General features: G+C 38.0%; 1 protein-coding gene across 1 annotated transcript; it reads right to left on the reverse strand.

Annotated features, from left to right (window-relative positions):
• Nucleotides 1-5,502: 5,502 nt before the first annotated feature.
• On the reverse strand, nt 5,503-13,940 carry LOC137936055 (calcium-dependent protein kinase 13-like). The gene is made up of 8 exons (XM_068780577.1): nt 13,201-13,940; nt 11,030-11,173; nt 10,711-10,863; nt 7,170-7,285; nt 6,906-7,073; nt 6,153-6,383; nt 5,844-6,009; nt 5,503-5,756 (listed from the first exon to the last, which is right to left on the reverse strand). Exons 1-7 carry the CDS (start codon nt 13,826-13,828, stop codon nt 5,860-5,862), a joined length of 1,590 nt encoding a protein of 529 aa, XP_068636678.1. The 5' UTR covers nt 13,829-13,940; the 3' UTR covers nt 5,503-5,756; nt 5,844-5,859.
• Between the last annotated feature and the right edge of the window lie 1,628 nt (nt 13,941-15,568).

The raw sequence follows: 15,568 nt of genomic DNA on the forward strand, positions 1-15,568 counted from the left end.
TTTTGCAATCTTCCAAGCCCAAATCAGGAGATTGTATATATCCAAAATTAGTGAGTAACCTACCATTGTCTTCAATTGGGAAAAAAAGGGATTTAATGCATATTATTTTATTTTATTTTGGTCTATTTTGACCCATTTTTGTCATATGACAAAAAAAAAAATCATTTTCTAACTCTAACAACTTATTTTTTAAATTTAGAGGACTTATCTATTTGACCCAAACTTACCCCAAATGAAAATCTGCCCTTACCACAGTGAAAATCAAGCCTCCTAAACCCTCACACATTTTTTTGAGAAGCTTGTCTCCTCCAAAACTTAAAAGAAAGTCAAATTTGATAGTTTTTTCTTCATTCAACTACGTATTTTAGTTTTGGTTCTTTTAGATCTTGATTGAATACTTAGATCACACTTTGTTGAATGTGTGCCAAGTGGGTTTTAAGATTATATCTGATCCAACAACTACATTTTGGCTGTATGTGAATTAACTTCTACTTGAAATAGTTTTGTAGCCCCTTTTATTTTCTAATCAACTATGTTGATTTATTCAGCATTTGAAAGGGCTTTTGCCAAATATTGGAATTTGGGATTGAGATTTCAAATCTATATTCTCACATGCATAAACTTTGAAATATATTAATTATACTTGATCAAGGACAATCAACTAGTATTGTTGCACTTTGAAATCATTCACGAAAGTTTAGATAGCTACTCGTAGGCCATACTTTGAAATTAATTATTACATGAGCTACTTCGTGTGTTTTCCCCAATTTGGAAAACCAGTCCTACATTTTCATTGAGCTTATATTTTCAAAGAAAGCCATTAAGGACTATTTTGAGTTGTTGATTACATTGTGTACGTACTTAGGATTGGTATAACAATTTGTTTGTGTTTGGATCGTTAATCTACCTTTTGAGAGGCAACTTATATTAGGTTATATTGTAAGCAAGTAACCTTTTAAAATTGGGTCATGCCTTAGGTAGACTAGACCATCCTCACCTCAAATTATTTAAGAGAAGTTACTGTGGTTGATGAATAGAGATTAAGTTGTGTTTGCTACTATGTGAGTTTTTGTAGGTCTAGGCTAGTGCCTGGTGAGCTATCGAAACTCCTTGAGTGAGTCTAGGCTTGTTAGCCTAGGTAACTGCTGGGAAATCCCTTTGTGGGTCTCAACTATGTGTTTGGTTTACTATTATAAATCTAAGTGAGGGTTTACTATGGTAAATTCGTTGTTTTGGTCAACTGAGTAGCATAAGTCCCTATCTTGGTAGCATTGTAATTGATCTTAGAGGCGATTTGGTATAAATATTGTAGGACAACCCAAACTTAGTAAAGCTTCAAAGTACTAAAACATCTTGTGGTTGGACTTGCAATCTACAAATAAATTGAGTACCATCTAAAAATCTCATGTATACTTTATATGTAATTGCTTCCATGTGTACTTTGATCATTCTGCATGAGTGTAAATTATGAAATTTGGTTTACACTTTGAATTAACTAAAAGGGTAAATATACACACACAGGGATTAAGAAAATAGGAGAAAAAGTTAACAAATATATTCACCTCCCCCTCCCCTCCCCACTAGGTTTGTTCCACACTAAACCTAATAGATGGTATTAGAGGAAGTGTATTCTAAAAGCCTGCTTACATGTTGAGTACTAAAAATCCTAACTGAAGTTTAGGACAATAACCCAATGAGCCCCATTATACTAAGACTATATAGAGATATGGCGACATATGAGAGCATTACATTCTTGGAAGACCATGACCCCTTGGCCTCTACAGTATTTAATGGGATTCACTATGAATTACAGGAGTATCGAGTTAAAGTGTTCACCTAGTTAGAGAGTCTAGACATGTGGGTTTCTAGTTGTGATAGACCCCATTTCCAAACTCAGAAACAGTAAATAACAATGTTGTGGACATATGGGATTATTCCTCAAAACCATTGAGTAAAGAAATAGTTGATTCAATATCGTCTTGTTAATCAACTTAAGAAATTTGGGACAAACTAGAAGTAGAGTGCTCTAGGAACATTGGATGTAGCACATCTCACTTAGAGTGCACACCTAGGCACTTTTGCTTAGAGATGTTTTCCCATATAGATATGATGAGATTAGGAGTGAGATTGAAGAGGAGCTTGACTTGGGAGAGTTATTATCCTAGATGAATAAATAATTGCTTTGAAAAGGAAAACTCAAAAGAGAAAAGAACTCAAAGTGCAACTCACTAAGTTAGAAGAGGAGATTTAATTCCCTGAAATATGAAAGTTTCTCAAGATTGAGATAGAGTTAAATGCCTTTGAAGAGTTGAGAAAGTAATATGAAGATGTATGCAAATGAACATTAGAGATCCAAGAAAAGAACGAATTGTTAAAGTCCAAAAATGGTTTGTCAAAAGGAAAACCAGTGATTTTTCCTATGCCTTAGAGAAAATGGCTCTAAGGAATCCTATTCTCCAAGAAAAAAATTGTCTTGGAAATGGAGAATATAAGAAAAAGAAGCATTGGAGGTGTTTATGAGATGAAAGTGGCAAGGACCACAATAAGGTCTTCTCATAGTGAATCATATCAGTATTGTGGATGCAATGGACATTGTGTATTTGAGTGCTTAGTTAGGGAATCAAAGCTGCAGGGTGGGTGATGCAAGTTTGGATACCTAAGGGTAATCTAAACTTGACTTCAATTGAACACATTCATACTGAACAAATGGTTACAAATCCATTTACTAAAAATATGCCACCAAATTTATTTAAGGATCATACAATCAGGATGGGACTTTGTTTAGACTGTAAAGTATTAGAAAATTTTAGATATTCTTGCAGATAATGTTGCAACTATTTAGACCGAGTGGGAAAATGTTAGATTTATAATTTTATATTTTATATTTAATTCAATTGGCCTTCATTCAATCTATAATACATGTCGTGTTTATAATTGCCTCTAGCAATTACTACCCCTAATGTAAGGAAGTAACTGATATTTTTCAATTTTATGGAGTCCCTAGAGACAGATGATCATCAACTACCAAACCCTTTGAGGCTAATATTTCTAAGTCGAAAGATGTTGAAATGAATACAAGTAAATAAAAATCACTCTTGTCTCTGTATTTCATTGTACATGGGAACTTTTTTTTATGTATAACCTTCAATGGAGAAATTTGGATTACATGAATAATGGAACAATGGATCTCTTTGTCTAATCCTCAAACCTGCCTTGAATTGACTCTAACCAACGAGCTCCTCGTTCACTCCAACCAAATAGGCAGGACTCGTGATGCATGACGTTTTAAAAAAATTTCCAATGGATTGGGAGCTCATACATATTTAACAGAATGTATATAATTCCCTGAAACTATTATAAGCCTTTTCTACATCTAGTTGATTACCATATTCCCAACTTTGTGCTTGGATTTACTCATTGTCTCTACTAACAAGTCAGCCTAAAAGCTTCCAAGGAAGTAGATTCTAATGGGCAATCGCTAGAGTGGGCAAGTGAAAGACCGAAAGATAGGAAAAGGGAAACTAGTAGAATAGTGGAAGAAGGTGGAGAGACACAAAGGTATCAAGTAAAGGACAAGAAGACAACAGTTTGAATAGAGTGGGCAAGCGAAAGACCAAAAGATAGGAAAAGGGAAAATAAGTAGAATAGTGGAAGAAGGTGGAGACACTAAAGGTATCAAGTAAAGGACAAGAAGACAACAGTTTGAATAGGGATGGGCATTGAGTTGGGTTTCACCTTGAGGGTCGAGGACTAAACAAAATAAAAAATCTATCAGTTTTCAGGTCGGGCATGATTTTCCTTAAACCCAACACATGAGGACAAGACGGGCATATGAAAACTGGGTGGAGATAGGATATAGGGACAAGGCGAGGTTACAGGGACAAGTTGAAGTTGAGTTTACGGGGATAGGGTAAGGATACAAGGACAAGTCAGGTTTAAGGGGATGGGAGGGGAGGGAATAGGAATCATGTCAAGGTCCAGGTAGGAGGGACGATTTTTTTTTTTTTTTTTTTTCCGGATTTTAACTTGATTGGATTTCAGGTTTTCACAAACCCAACCTAGACCTTACCCATGCCCACCACCCCTAGGTTTGAAAATGTAGTCAAAGAAAGTTTCACAGAAATAGGGTTAAAACAGTAGATGGCATAAGGAAGTGGTAAAGAGAATTGAGAGGGCTCCCTAATAAGGCACAACTAGGACAATAAACACGAATGAAAACAGTGGGAGAAAGAAAGTAAAAACAAATAAAAAAAAACGAAAAAAAAAGAGAGGAAAAGAGAAGAATTATAGGACAAAATAGAGAATTGCAAAAGAGAAAGTGGGAGTGGGAGTGGAAACGTAAATCAAAATCAGGTATGGAATAAAAATGTGTGTAGCAAGCTTGATGGATCCTAAATAAAATCAATGAGATCAAACCAGAGGGGGAGAAGGATCAAGAGCAGGCAAAGATAATCGAGCTAGAAGAAGACTCAAAAAATGGATGAATCAATGTGTTCTATTAAGATGGGGCGGGAGAGCAATATGAGACGTTGTTTACGGCCTTCTATAATACGGAAGGTGAAATAACAAGGAAAAGTGAACAAGACGAGGGGAAGGGAGTTTAAAAAGCAAAACCCCAGGGAAAGCTAAATCTAGGAGGGGTCAGGCCCCATTGTTAGGGGAACCCTTTCGAGGGACCCTACATATACGAAGGAGATGACGCCCTAAACCCAGTGTGTGGATTAGTGAGAGAAGAAGATGACACAATTAAAGAAATCAAGCATGGAAGCCAGTAGGTAGGGAAGCAGCCATGGAACACAAACCTTGTATCTTTTGTCGTGTTGAAGTGTTAATTGAGATTCTTTTTCCAAAGTTTGGAAAATGGTGAGCTAATTGTCCTCTCACCTTGTTCCTACTCACAATCTTGCTGGTAGAATGACAATCCTCTGGTCTATTGATATCAATTTCTCAATGGTTAGTAGCCTTTCCTTGAATAATTGTTGTAACAACCCAGCCAATGAAGGGGGAGTGGATTTTAACTATAGTCTACGTGAATCCGAATTGAAAATCATGGCACAGAGACCTGAAGAAACTGGAGGAAGTAATAGAGGGTAAAATTACCTTGGTCTGATGCTTTTATTCTTTTCCTGTAGTATTGATGAGACTTGTATAATCTTCATTTAAATTAAGTCGCTAATAGAGCCTACAAATGAAGCTTATTTTAATAGGCTTGTTTAAATCTATTGCCAGTCTCGCATTGGAGTTCATTTAAATTTGGGAAATTCGATTTCTAACACGGGAGAGTGAACGAGGCAGATTTACGTGGGGCTGATCTCAATCACCTCCCCCGTGACTGGAGACTAACCCTGTGTTGCTCCACTTGACCTGCAAGTCCCATTCTATGCTTTCGGCATATCCCCTGCCAGAACGTTTATCAGTTTGTACGCTATATTATTGACGTTTTTGACAAGCTAGTAAACCAGGTAAGTACTAAGACACCACAGGAAACTAACCGCATGAGCATACAGGCGAAACAAAAATAGTTCCTTTCAAGCTAATAGAGATGATTTGATTTTTTTATAAACACGAAGATGAGCAGAGAGTTTCGGGCAGTTAGCAGCCTCTCCAAGCTCATCAATCCAGAACAGAAATGGCAAGCCAGATTTGCAGCAAAACATACAAGGCATTGTGTTACCAATAGAGTGGAAAGAGTTATCCCATGTTACACACACCACCATCACATCACCACCTTCGTAAGCCAACCAGACAGGGCGCACCTAAAAAACATCAAACAGACACCCACCGTAAATAATCAGGAAAATGAGTCACCTCTATTGACGACTACAAACCAATCAGAGCCTCACATTTTCCATATATTTTTCACTCATTTCCCATATTAAGAGATCCATCTTTCATCAATTTTATGCTCAGGCTGTTGAACCTCCCTCTTGAGTAATGTCGAGAAGCCTTTCTCCAATCAGTTCCAGTCTTCATCATAGCAACAAATTCCTCGTAGCTGATCCGTCCATCCTGTGGTATTGACAAGAAATCATTTAATCAGAAGCATGCTGAAAGTAGTCACCATGTTTGTGTTTCCATTGAGAGAAAGTAAGTGAAACTCATATATGGACTGCCCTTTTTGTTAGAAGTAAAAGATAACATGAGCCAATCACCTTGTCTGTGTCCACTTCTTGGAAAATGTCATTTGCCAAATCTTCACAGCCTGCATCACCATCTTCTAATAAAGCTTCCCGAAGCTCCTCCGGTTCAATATAGCCACTACCATCTTTGTCGAAATATGAGAAAGCTTTTTGAAGATGTTCATCATTGGCCATTCTCTGAAGATGAAAGAAGACAGCAACAAATTCTCCATAATCTAAAGTTCCTTTTGCGTTTGTACCAACCTGTTGGAACATTAAACTAGTCGATTTCAAATATGAAGATAGAGAAATGACTCTTAACAGAAGAGCAGTTTCTTCCGGACACAATCAGTATAGATCTACACTGAGGATATCAGCCTTAAAAATTCTATTGGATTGGGATGGAACATGAACAAAGTTTTTTTTTTTTTTTTACAGCATTTTAACAGATACACAACAATGCCACTAAAAAGTAATTAAGATGATAAATTATTTACAACCTATTGATCCCATGATTACCAAAGTGACAGAATTTATACATTTTTATCTCAATACACAGACATGAGAAAAGGTCAACAGTAGATTGTCAAAGCTAAGGGCATCCTCAAGGATCCTGTTTACGTATTTTCTAAAGCCCCATACTAAATATAGCCAGTAAAGAATCCTAATGTAGAAAAAGAAGAAGTGTAGAGTATTATTTCATATGTACTACTTTTTACTTCATTATGTATCAAATACTTCTTCCACAAGAAAAAATCATGACAGGGAGGGTTTACATGTACTTACAGCTTCTAGAAGAACTTGAACCTCAGAGTCTCTTAGGTGGGATCCAAACTTTTGAAGTCCAGCTTTCAGTTCATCAAAAGTAACCGCCCCATCATTATCTGTATCTATCTTTCTGAACATGTCTTTGATATCTTCTACTTCTTCAACAGACAGATGATCGGCAATAACCTATCAAGAGGTTACAAGTCAGGACCTCTCGACCTCCAGAATCTCATAGTAGGAAAAACACAAAGAAAATAGAGCATAATGTTTTAGTATACAGACCCTCAAAGCCTTTCTTTTGAATCTGTTCATCAATGAAAACTGTTTAAGTCTAGACTTAACAACATCGCCAAGAGGAACATTAGGAGCTTTTCTAGCATTTTGAAGCCATGGGTTCTCTGGAACAAAAGAAAAATGCCCATCAAAAGAAAGATTCTACTGGAAAACTATTAGGGGAGGTAATATCACAAAACACTGAAAATCATTAAAGATTCCATCTCTGATATTTGACCTTCTTTTTGTATGAGGAACGCTAGATACCCTCATTATTTAAGAAGGAAAATACCAGAGGTACACTGCTTCAACAAAGTCAGTTAGATCAGAGCCAATGGAAAGTTAAGCTCTTTGAACACCTAGAGAGAAAACCAACAATGCAAGTTTCCCAGTTTGCAGATTCACATTTTCTCAAAACACCAAGATGTCCACCAAATCATTACCAGGTTTCTTAAGGAATCCTCATATGCATTTAATAGCAAGTCTTTATCCTACATGACATTGGTCCAATTAAACAAATCCTATCCACCCATGAGAAAGCTAGCCTAGAAAGGAAAATAGAGCAAGTGAACTTCTCTCACATACACTTACTGTCTGTTGCAAGCCACATGGATCTTTGATATGCTTTGGCACCATGTTTAAGCAGAAAAAACTTATCTAGGGTCACAACCTATGGATGATTTTTTACAAAAAAACTGAAGCTGACTCACTAGTTGGTATCTTCATTCAGGTTATTTTCATAATTGATCCAATATACAGATGCATGGTAATACAAACCATTCTAAGATAAATAAGTGTAAATTTGAAATAGAGGAGAAACCGAGTCAAACAGAGGGGACCAGCAGCAGGTAACTTGCATCAGCCAAGAAAGAGACAGCTGTCTAGATGTCAATCTCCCCCCCCCCCCCCAACCACCACCACCACCCTTAAATCAAGTCACCTAATAAAATATATTATGTGAGGACATAATCCACTTACTCAAGTCTAAGTTACGAACTACAATAAGACATTAATACTATCAGCAGCCCCGGCACACACGTCAAACTCTCTCAAGAGTGCTACTAATCAGCACAATGACAAAATGATCCTACAACAGCATAATGTACCTAAACTATAAATCATATATCTCAAAAAATCATGCCTCAACAAACAACACTCAAAAGCTTTGATGAGCGAGGATAGAACAGTAGCAATAAGTTGGCACCAGGAGTTGTGACAACTACCAATTGCCTGAATATTGCTATGAGTTCAACGAACATCTGATTTAGAAATTTGAGGATTTCAACTCAGTACGTATAGTCGTCAGTAAATACACTGGTTCATCAAGTTGGTCTCACCCTAATTTCTTAAGTTCATCTATGGAGTTCAACTAGCCTCAAATCTTGCTCCAAGGAAGACGATGTCTAACGAAATATTAACTTTAGGCATGTATTTTTTGTATTCATTCCAAAACAACGAGGCCTGATCTGAAGCTCAAACAAGAGAGAGGAAAGCAAACCTTACAAAAGACCACAAAAGCCTGGTATCTAGGTACAACTTAATATTTGGTGAGCTAAGCCTTTCCCTACTGATATAGTCAGATATAGAAGAAAGTCCTGGATGATTTGGATAGCCAACCAGCAACTAAGCTAAGACTGAGACTAATAGTATGAAAATACAGAGCAATGACATTTTATGACTATTAAAATTTCACCAGTTTTTGTTTTTAATGAAGGATTAAGAGTTCACTCTTTGAAGAGTAGTCTGGAGGGGAAAGAGAATTTTCATTGCAACTTGCTCAACCTACCTTTCAAGATCTGGGAATTGCAGCAGGGTAGGGTAACAGGGAACCCCTCCCAGAACCATATTTAACGCAAGGATCAGATCGCATTTTCACACACCAGATGGCTATGAATTGAAGAAAAAGACCCACATAAAATGAGTGGGGTCAAATTTTGCAAAACTATCCTGCACAAAAAAGTATATATTATTTAACTTTCAAATGATATTCTTATACTTAAATATCTATGAACTGCATTAATTTTTAATGTCAAATAAAAAATTAGTTAATTTTTAGAAGAAATTATTGGATTCAAAATTACGATAAATATCTATAATAGCTGGGCAAAATCTGAGTAAACATTCCAGCTCCTACAGAGGTACAAAGCTACCTAGAAAAAGGTGCATGTTTATCAAATCTACAATGGCTACAATAGAGGACCGCATTCCCACCCCTTTCAAAACTTCAGTTGCACCCTGCAGTCTTAGACATGCAAATAAACCTATCCAGAATCAACATATGCATACTCTGAAAAATAATACAACCATAAAAAAAGACAGTTACCCCTATCTTACCATCATTTTACAAAAATGTTCTCTAATGGCAAAAGAGTGACCTATAAGAACTCAACCTGACAATCACATTCAATCATTTACTTCCCAATTTTGTCAACAACATATAGGGAATGGAGAGCCATAAGACCATTAAATAGCACAAATCTGAGTTGGCGGACTTTACATGGACTCAGTCAAAAGATATCTGGAGAATCATGAGACCAAACGCCCAACTTCACAGAAACTAACCATGCAACATTTTATCTTTTCGTTTCTTTTTTGGAAAGAGCAACTGATGTCATACATTATAATGTGGAAGAGTTAGCTCAAGGATACTTACAGGCATGAGATTGTGAAGTTGGGTCCAAAGCTCATCCCAAAATAACTAACCAACTTAGGAAGCCTCTTTTCTAACTAATAAATCAACATCTTTCTACTCACTAATCCATGTGGGACTATTCCTCTTAAAGGTTGGTCATATTTATGAAAGAAGAAAGAGGTTCAACTCAATCAAAAGAAAAGAAAACCAGATTTAAAGATAGTCATGTTTCCTATTTTAAAATCAAGTTCTTAAAATAGAAATTATTGATTTAGATATAAGCTGCAAATTCCTGTTACTGCTTTGTTGAAATAGAAAGTCTAAAGTAATGGCAGCTTATAGACTTCCAACTTGAATCTAAAATAGGAAAGTCAGCCCTCTTTGAATTCAGCTTCCTTCTCTTTTGATTAAGTTTCCTTCTCTTTTAAGTTGTGTCTCTTCCGTCTATTTATTTTATTAACACAAGCAACCTCCAATTGATCTTATATCCATATTCTCGAGCTAACTCTTTCACATTATAATGCACTACATCAAGAACAATACAACATTAATACTTGGCAGGCTTTCTCTTTTCTTATTTCAATCATTTCACAACAAAGTGCAATCAAAGCTGTAAATGCAACATAAGTTTGTGACCCTTGATGCATAATTTGAAGTCAAAGTAAATAAACTGACTCTTTCCTTAGTATCTAGTTCAAGGAGTATGGTTCAAAAGTATCTCACAAAATCAGTAATTAGTTTAAGAAGAAAAACCTATAAGTAGTGCTTTATTAGTCCTTGCACATAAAATTACTTTGCACAAAGAATATGCAAGGCAGGTTTAATAAAGATAAGAAAAAGAATACAGGTCCTAACAAAAACCTAGAAAATGTTTCACTTCAACATCAAAACATGGGTTGCAAGAGAGGTGCAAAGTACCAAGAACTTGCTTGGCTGTTAATCGAAGTTTTGGATCTGGCTCCAACATGTGTCGTACCAAATCCTTAGCATTCTCTGAAACATTAGGCCATGGGTCCCGTTTAAAGTCTATATTTCCACGAAGAATTGCCTGCGCAACTCCCTGTTCCGTCTCTACATCAAGAATATAAACATGTTTTAGATTGAAGAGCAGAGCAGAGGAGAGAGAGAAAGAGTCAGCCAAATCTTATATACAGCTATTACAACATTGTTCCTAAGCAGTAACTGGACATGCATTACCCTATGATTAAAAGACAGGATCAACCTGAACAGAACTTACCTGCCCAAAATGGCGGTACTCCACACAATAAAATGTACAGAATGACTCCAGCACTCCAAATATCTATTTCAGGACCATAGTTTCGCTTAAGCACTTCTGGTGCCATGTAGTAAGGGCTTCCAACAATCTCAGAGAATTTTTCCCCTATGATGCCAAAGAATAAAATGTTAGAGCTAGAGCAGAAACCGAAAGTTTCCTTTCAAAAGCAATAAAGTGGACACAAAAAGTAAAAGCACAGCATAATTCACATGGACACTCACAGGCAGCTTCCGGAAAATAAGATCAGCATTTAGCACATTTCTTGCATCGATCACACTTTGGAGAAAATGCTAAACTTAATTTAGCTTATTACCTCCAGAATTTAATATTTCTTAAGAAACTGGAACCAGAACATTATAAAAGAGAGCAACTACACTATGAGGGACAAAACAACGGAACAAGCAACAAGATCCAATTCTAAGCTCCTTAAGAAAAGGCAAGGACAAATACAAATAACAGTCCCCAAGCAAACACTTTTAAGTGTGAAAATAAATACCAAGCAATTGGGAACAGAAACAAAAAGCCCCTTTCAGTATTCTTGCTTGATGTCAACCCAAACAGTTAACTTTTACGGTATGCAAATTTCTTTTCAGATGAATAATACCATATATGTGTATTTTAAAAGTAGAAACCCTCAAGGCCAAGTCTCCTCATGCAAACTAAATGAAGAGACATTGTTGGTGTGAATAGAAAATGAGAAGTAAAAGAAATGAACCTGCCTTCCAGAGAAAACATGACTAGACACTGACAAGAGATGAATTACAGCTACAAATATTGAATGACAGAGAATCTGTAGTATGTATTTTTTTCTCATGGTAGTAATATTTGCAGTGATAACGGGCATGAAAAGAAGCAAATATAAATTATTAACTAACTGCTCTATTCATAATTGTGAAACAAATGTACAAAGTGAGCAGAAATATAGCACAGCAGTGCTGAGCCACAAATATTGAATGACAGAGAATCTGTAGAGTGCTTTTTTTCTCATGGTAGTAATATTTGCAGTGCATCACATAATAACTGGCATGAAAAGAAGCAAATATAAATTATTAACTAACTGCTCTATTCATAATTGTGAAACAAATGTACAAAGCGAGCAGAAATACAGCACATCAGTTGATTCAATTAAAGCAATTCTCTATACTAAGGTCCTAAAAGGTGTATCTTTTCTTGATGTGGCAAGGACCCATAGCCAGGAAGTAGTGAAGAGGACGTTCTGAAGGAGATGATAAGAAGCAGTTACAGCTACTGCCTTTCTGTTTGGATCAGTGCAATTACTATGAGTTAACCATCTTACATGAAAGGCTCTGATGAAGGTACCAATTGAGGTGGCCGTGGTCAGGTGGTTAAAGTGACTGCTGGCAGGGTTGTGATGGTACTGACTGATTTATGTGCTGGTGAACGAGTCTTGTGGTCTCTGTACAGTGAGAGATCTTTAGAGGAAAAGGATGCTTTCTTATTTCATAATGTTTTACTGTCCTACACTTGTACATTTCATTCTCTGAGGTTGATGGAGGCGTGGGTGGCCTGTGTCTTTCACGTATATTTTATCATCACAGATGGTGAAAAAGTGGAAAGGGGGGTGGGACAACCCACCTCCCTCCCCCTAATTTGCTTTAACTGAATGGAATGGAAGGGAATGTTCCATAATTGAGTTGAATGCCACCGGGCCAGTGGATTATAGAAACCGTTATTACTCAACAATGTGAAAGGTAATAAGAAAACCGTTACGACTGAGATGACTTTAATCAGCGTCATATCTTTCCTGAGAAATACATGGCATTGCAGCATTATTCACATCGCGCAGTGTACACAGTTTACCCTAGTCAGCGACATCAGCCCACAAACAAATTTGTCCCTGTTCATTAACTATTTTCGGGCTCGCAAAGTGGAACTGTATAACACTCGCGATTGGCCATCTTCATTACAAAAATGCGCCCTATACTTTTTCTTCTGTGCACTACATACACAAGATAGACCTAAAAATATAAACCCTCAACTTGCATTTACGATCAATCTCAAATTATTGAAATCAGTAGTTTGTTACACTAGCATTTTCCTCCTTTGCGCAGATAAACCTAACATAATCCCAACATAGGAGAGAATCCATGACCAAAAAATAAAAAAAGTACCTGGCTTGAAGAAAATGGAAAGCCCAAAGTCAATCGCCTTCAGTGGAGAATTCTCCTTCTTGCTCGCGAACAAGAAATTCTCTGGCTTCAGATCCCGATGGATGACGCCATGCTTGTGACACAACTGGACGACCTCCATTATAGTCCTGGTGACAGTGGCGGCAGCCCTCTCGGAGTAATGTCCCCTGGCAACAATCCGATCGAAGAGCTCACCACCCTCGCAAAGCTCCATAACTAAATGCACAGCATTCTCATCTTCACACGCCTCCCTCAAGCTAACAATGCTGGCATCCTTGGGCAAATGCTTCATGATAGCCACCTCCCGGCGCACGTCCTCGATGTCGACAGCCGTCCGGAGCTTCCTCTTGGAAATGGACTTGCAGGCAAGCAGCTCTCTCGACTCCCGTTCGATGCAGAGGTAGGTAACCCCGAACTCCCCCCGGCCGAGCTCCCGGTCAACCACATACTTTTCGTCGATCTTCTCACCGGACTTGTCGGTCAGGACCGTGAAGCCCTTCTTCAAGTTGGGCTCCTTTTCCCTCCGCGCCTGCTCGGAGGAGGGATGGAGCGGCCTTGGCTTCACGTCCTCCCTCGCCACCGCCGCCGGCGACCGGCAACAATTCCCCATCTTCGTCGTTTCTTTTCTTCAATTTCCCTGATTCCCTCACTGCTTGGATTTCTTAATTCTCTTACATGGGAGCTCCGACAGCTGAAGAGAGAGAGTGTAAGCAGCAACAGACGTCCGCGAGTACGCTTTTTCTTGGTGAGGGGTTTTTAACCTTTTTTTTAAAACTTAAAAAATTAATATCTTCTTCCTGCCACGAGAATTATCTACTTTTTCTTAATTTCTTTTTTTGTCGAGAAGCTAAAAAAAGGGGACCAATAGCGAGCACCCTGTTACCTGTACTCTCGCCCAGTCGCCCTCTTTCAAATTGTACTCGCGCCGTTCTGCCTTTATGACGCTTTTTGTCAGCCGTAGTAGAAAAGACGAGCGACGCCGGCTTCTTGACTGTTGCACTCGGGTCTCCTCTTTGAATTTGGTTTGGTAATCGGTTAAGCCCGCCGTAAAGGAGGATAAACGCGACACTAGCGTCGCTCGTTCCCATTTCTACACGCTTGGCCCCACCAGACTGGTTGATACCTTCATCTCCATGGCTCGCTCTCTGCAGACAGAATGGACTTTTCAGCCACAATGCCTCCGGGTCCCACAAAATCGAATAGAGTTGGAGGGGCGGGGGGTGAGGACCACCATACGAGTCACCAGTTTCATTGGATTCGCAGTGGGCCCACATCACTTCAACGACCAAGATCAACATGATTCTGATTTTTCCCTTGTCTTGGGAATCTTGGCGTGTCCTTGAAAGGGAAATCTTGAACTATTTTTTTTTTTTTTAATGCCTAATTGGTGTTCAGTAGATGGGTCCTACATAATTTGAGGTTCTAGACGCTAGAATTGGAGGGAACAGGTGGGGCCTGAATTCTGGTAGCATATGTGTCTTTGCATTTTTGAGAGAGAGAAAAAAAAAATGTATCTTGGTGACATGTCAATTTTCTTTTTACATTCTTATTCTTTAAGGCAAAGAAAGTCCCCAACCAAATGGTAGGAGATGATAGATCAATTAACCTTGGTTTTTTTTGTTCTCTTTTCTCTCTCTTGAGATATGTTGATGGGGATTATTTGGATTAATGAAAGCACGATTGGTGGTGATTAGTGAAGACTGATTACTTCTTTAAATGGGTATAATTCTTGCTGGGATTTATTTCAAGTTTCTCTCTTATGGTCATCGTTTAATCTGCTCTGACCAGGGCAAATTATCTATCAGATAAAGAGAGGATTCCTAAGCAGACCCATTTGATAACAAACGTAACCTTGATTCCAAATTCAAATCTGTCGGACACCAGCACTGAAGAGCCAAAAAAACAGCAACCACAGTCCTCGACCCATAACTTCGGCAAACGCGGAGCTCTCGGGCCCAGCACTGTATCAGTTTATCGTTGCCGATATGCACCCGAACCTCCTCCTCATCTTCTATAAAGCAAGAAGAATCACGACACGCGCTCAGAAAAGACGAAACAGAAGAGGTTTTAAGGTTGTTACAGGGTAAAAAAGATAGACATGAGACTCTCCATTGATTTTTCAGCCCTCTTAAAGCGTAACAAAACACGACGTGGGTCACATCGATGTCTAAAGAGAGCGACGAAAGATTCTGCAACTTTTAATTGAAGGCGATGAAAATTGAGATTCCACTAATTTCAAAGCTCTGAGCTGATTTTTAATGAAGACAATTTAAAGCAACGTACAAGGAGTCGGTCTGAATGAAACTAAGATATGTGAAGGCGAATCCATTGCTGAACGCAGAAATTTTAT

The sequence above is a fragment of the Aristolochia californica genome, unplaced genomic scaffold (assembly GCF_029961685.1).
Source record: "Aristolochia californica isolate CCGP_79_NKW_82.1479 unplaced genomic scaffold, dmAriCali1.0.hap1 SCAF_10, whole genome shotgun sequence".
Taxonomy (NCBI): Eukaryota; Viridiplantae; Streptophyta; class Magnoliopsida; order Piperales; family Aristolochiaceae; genus Aristolochia; species Aristolochia californica.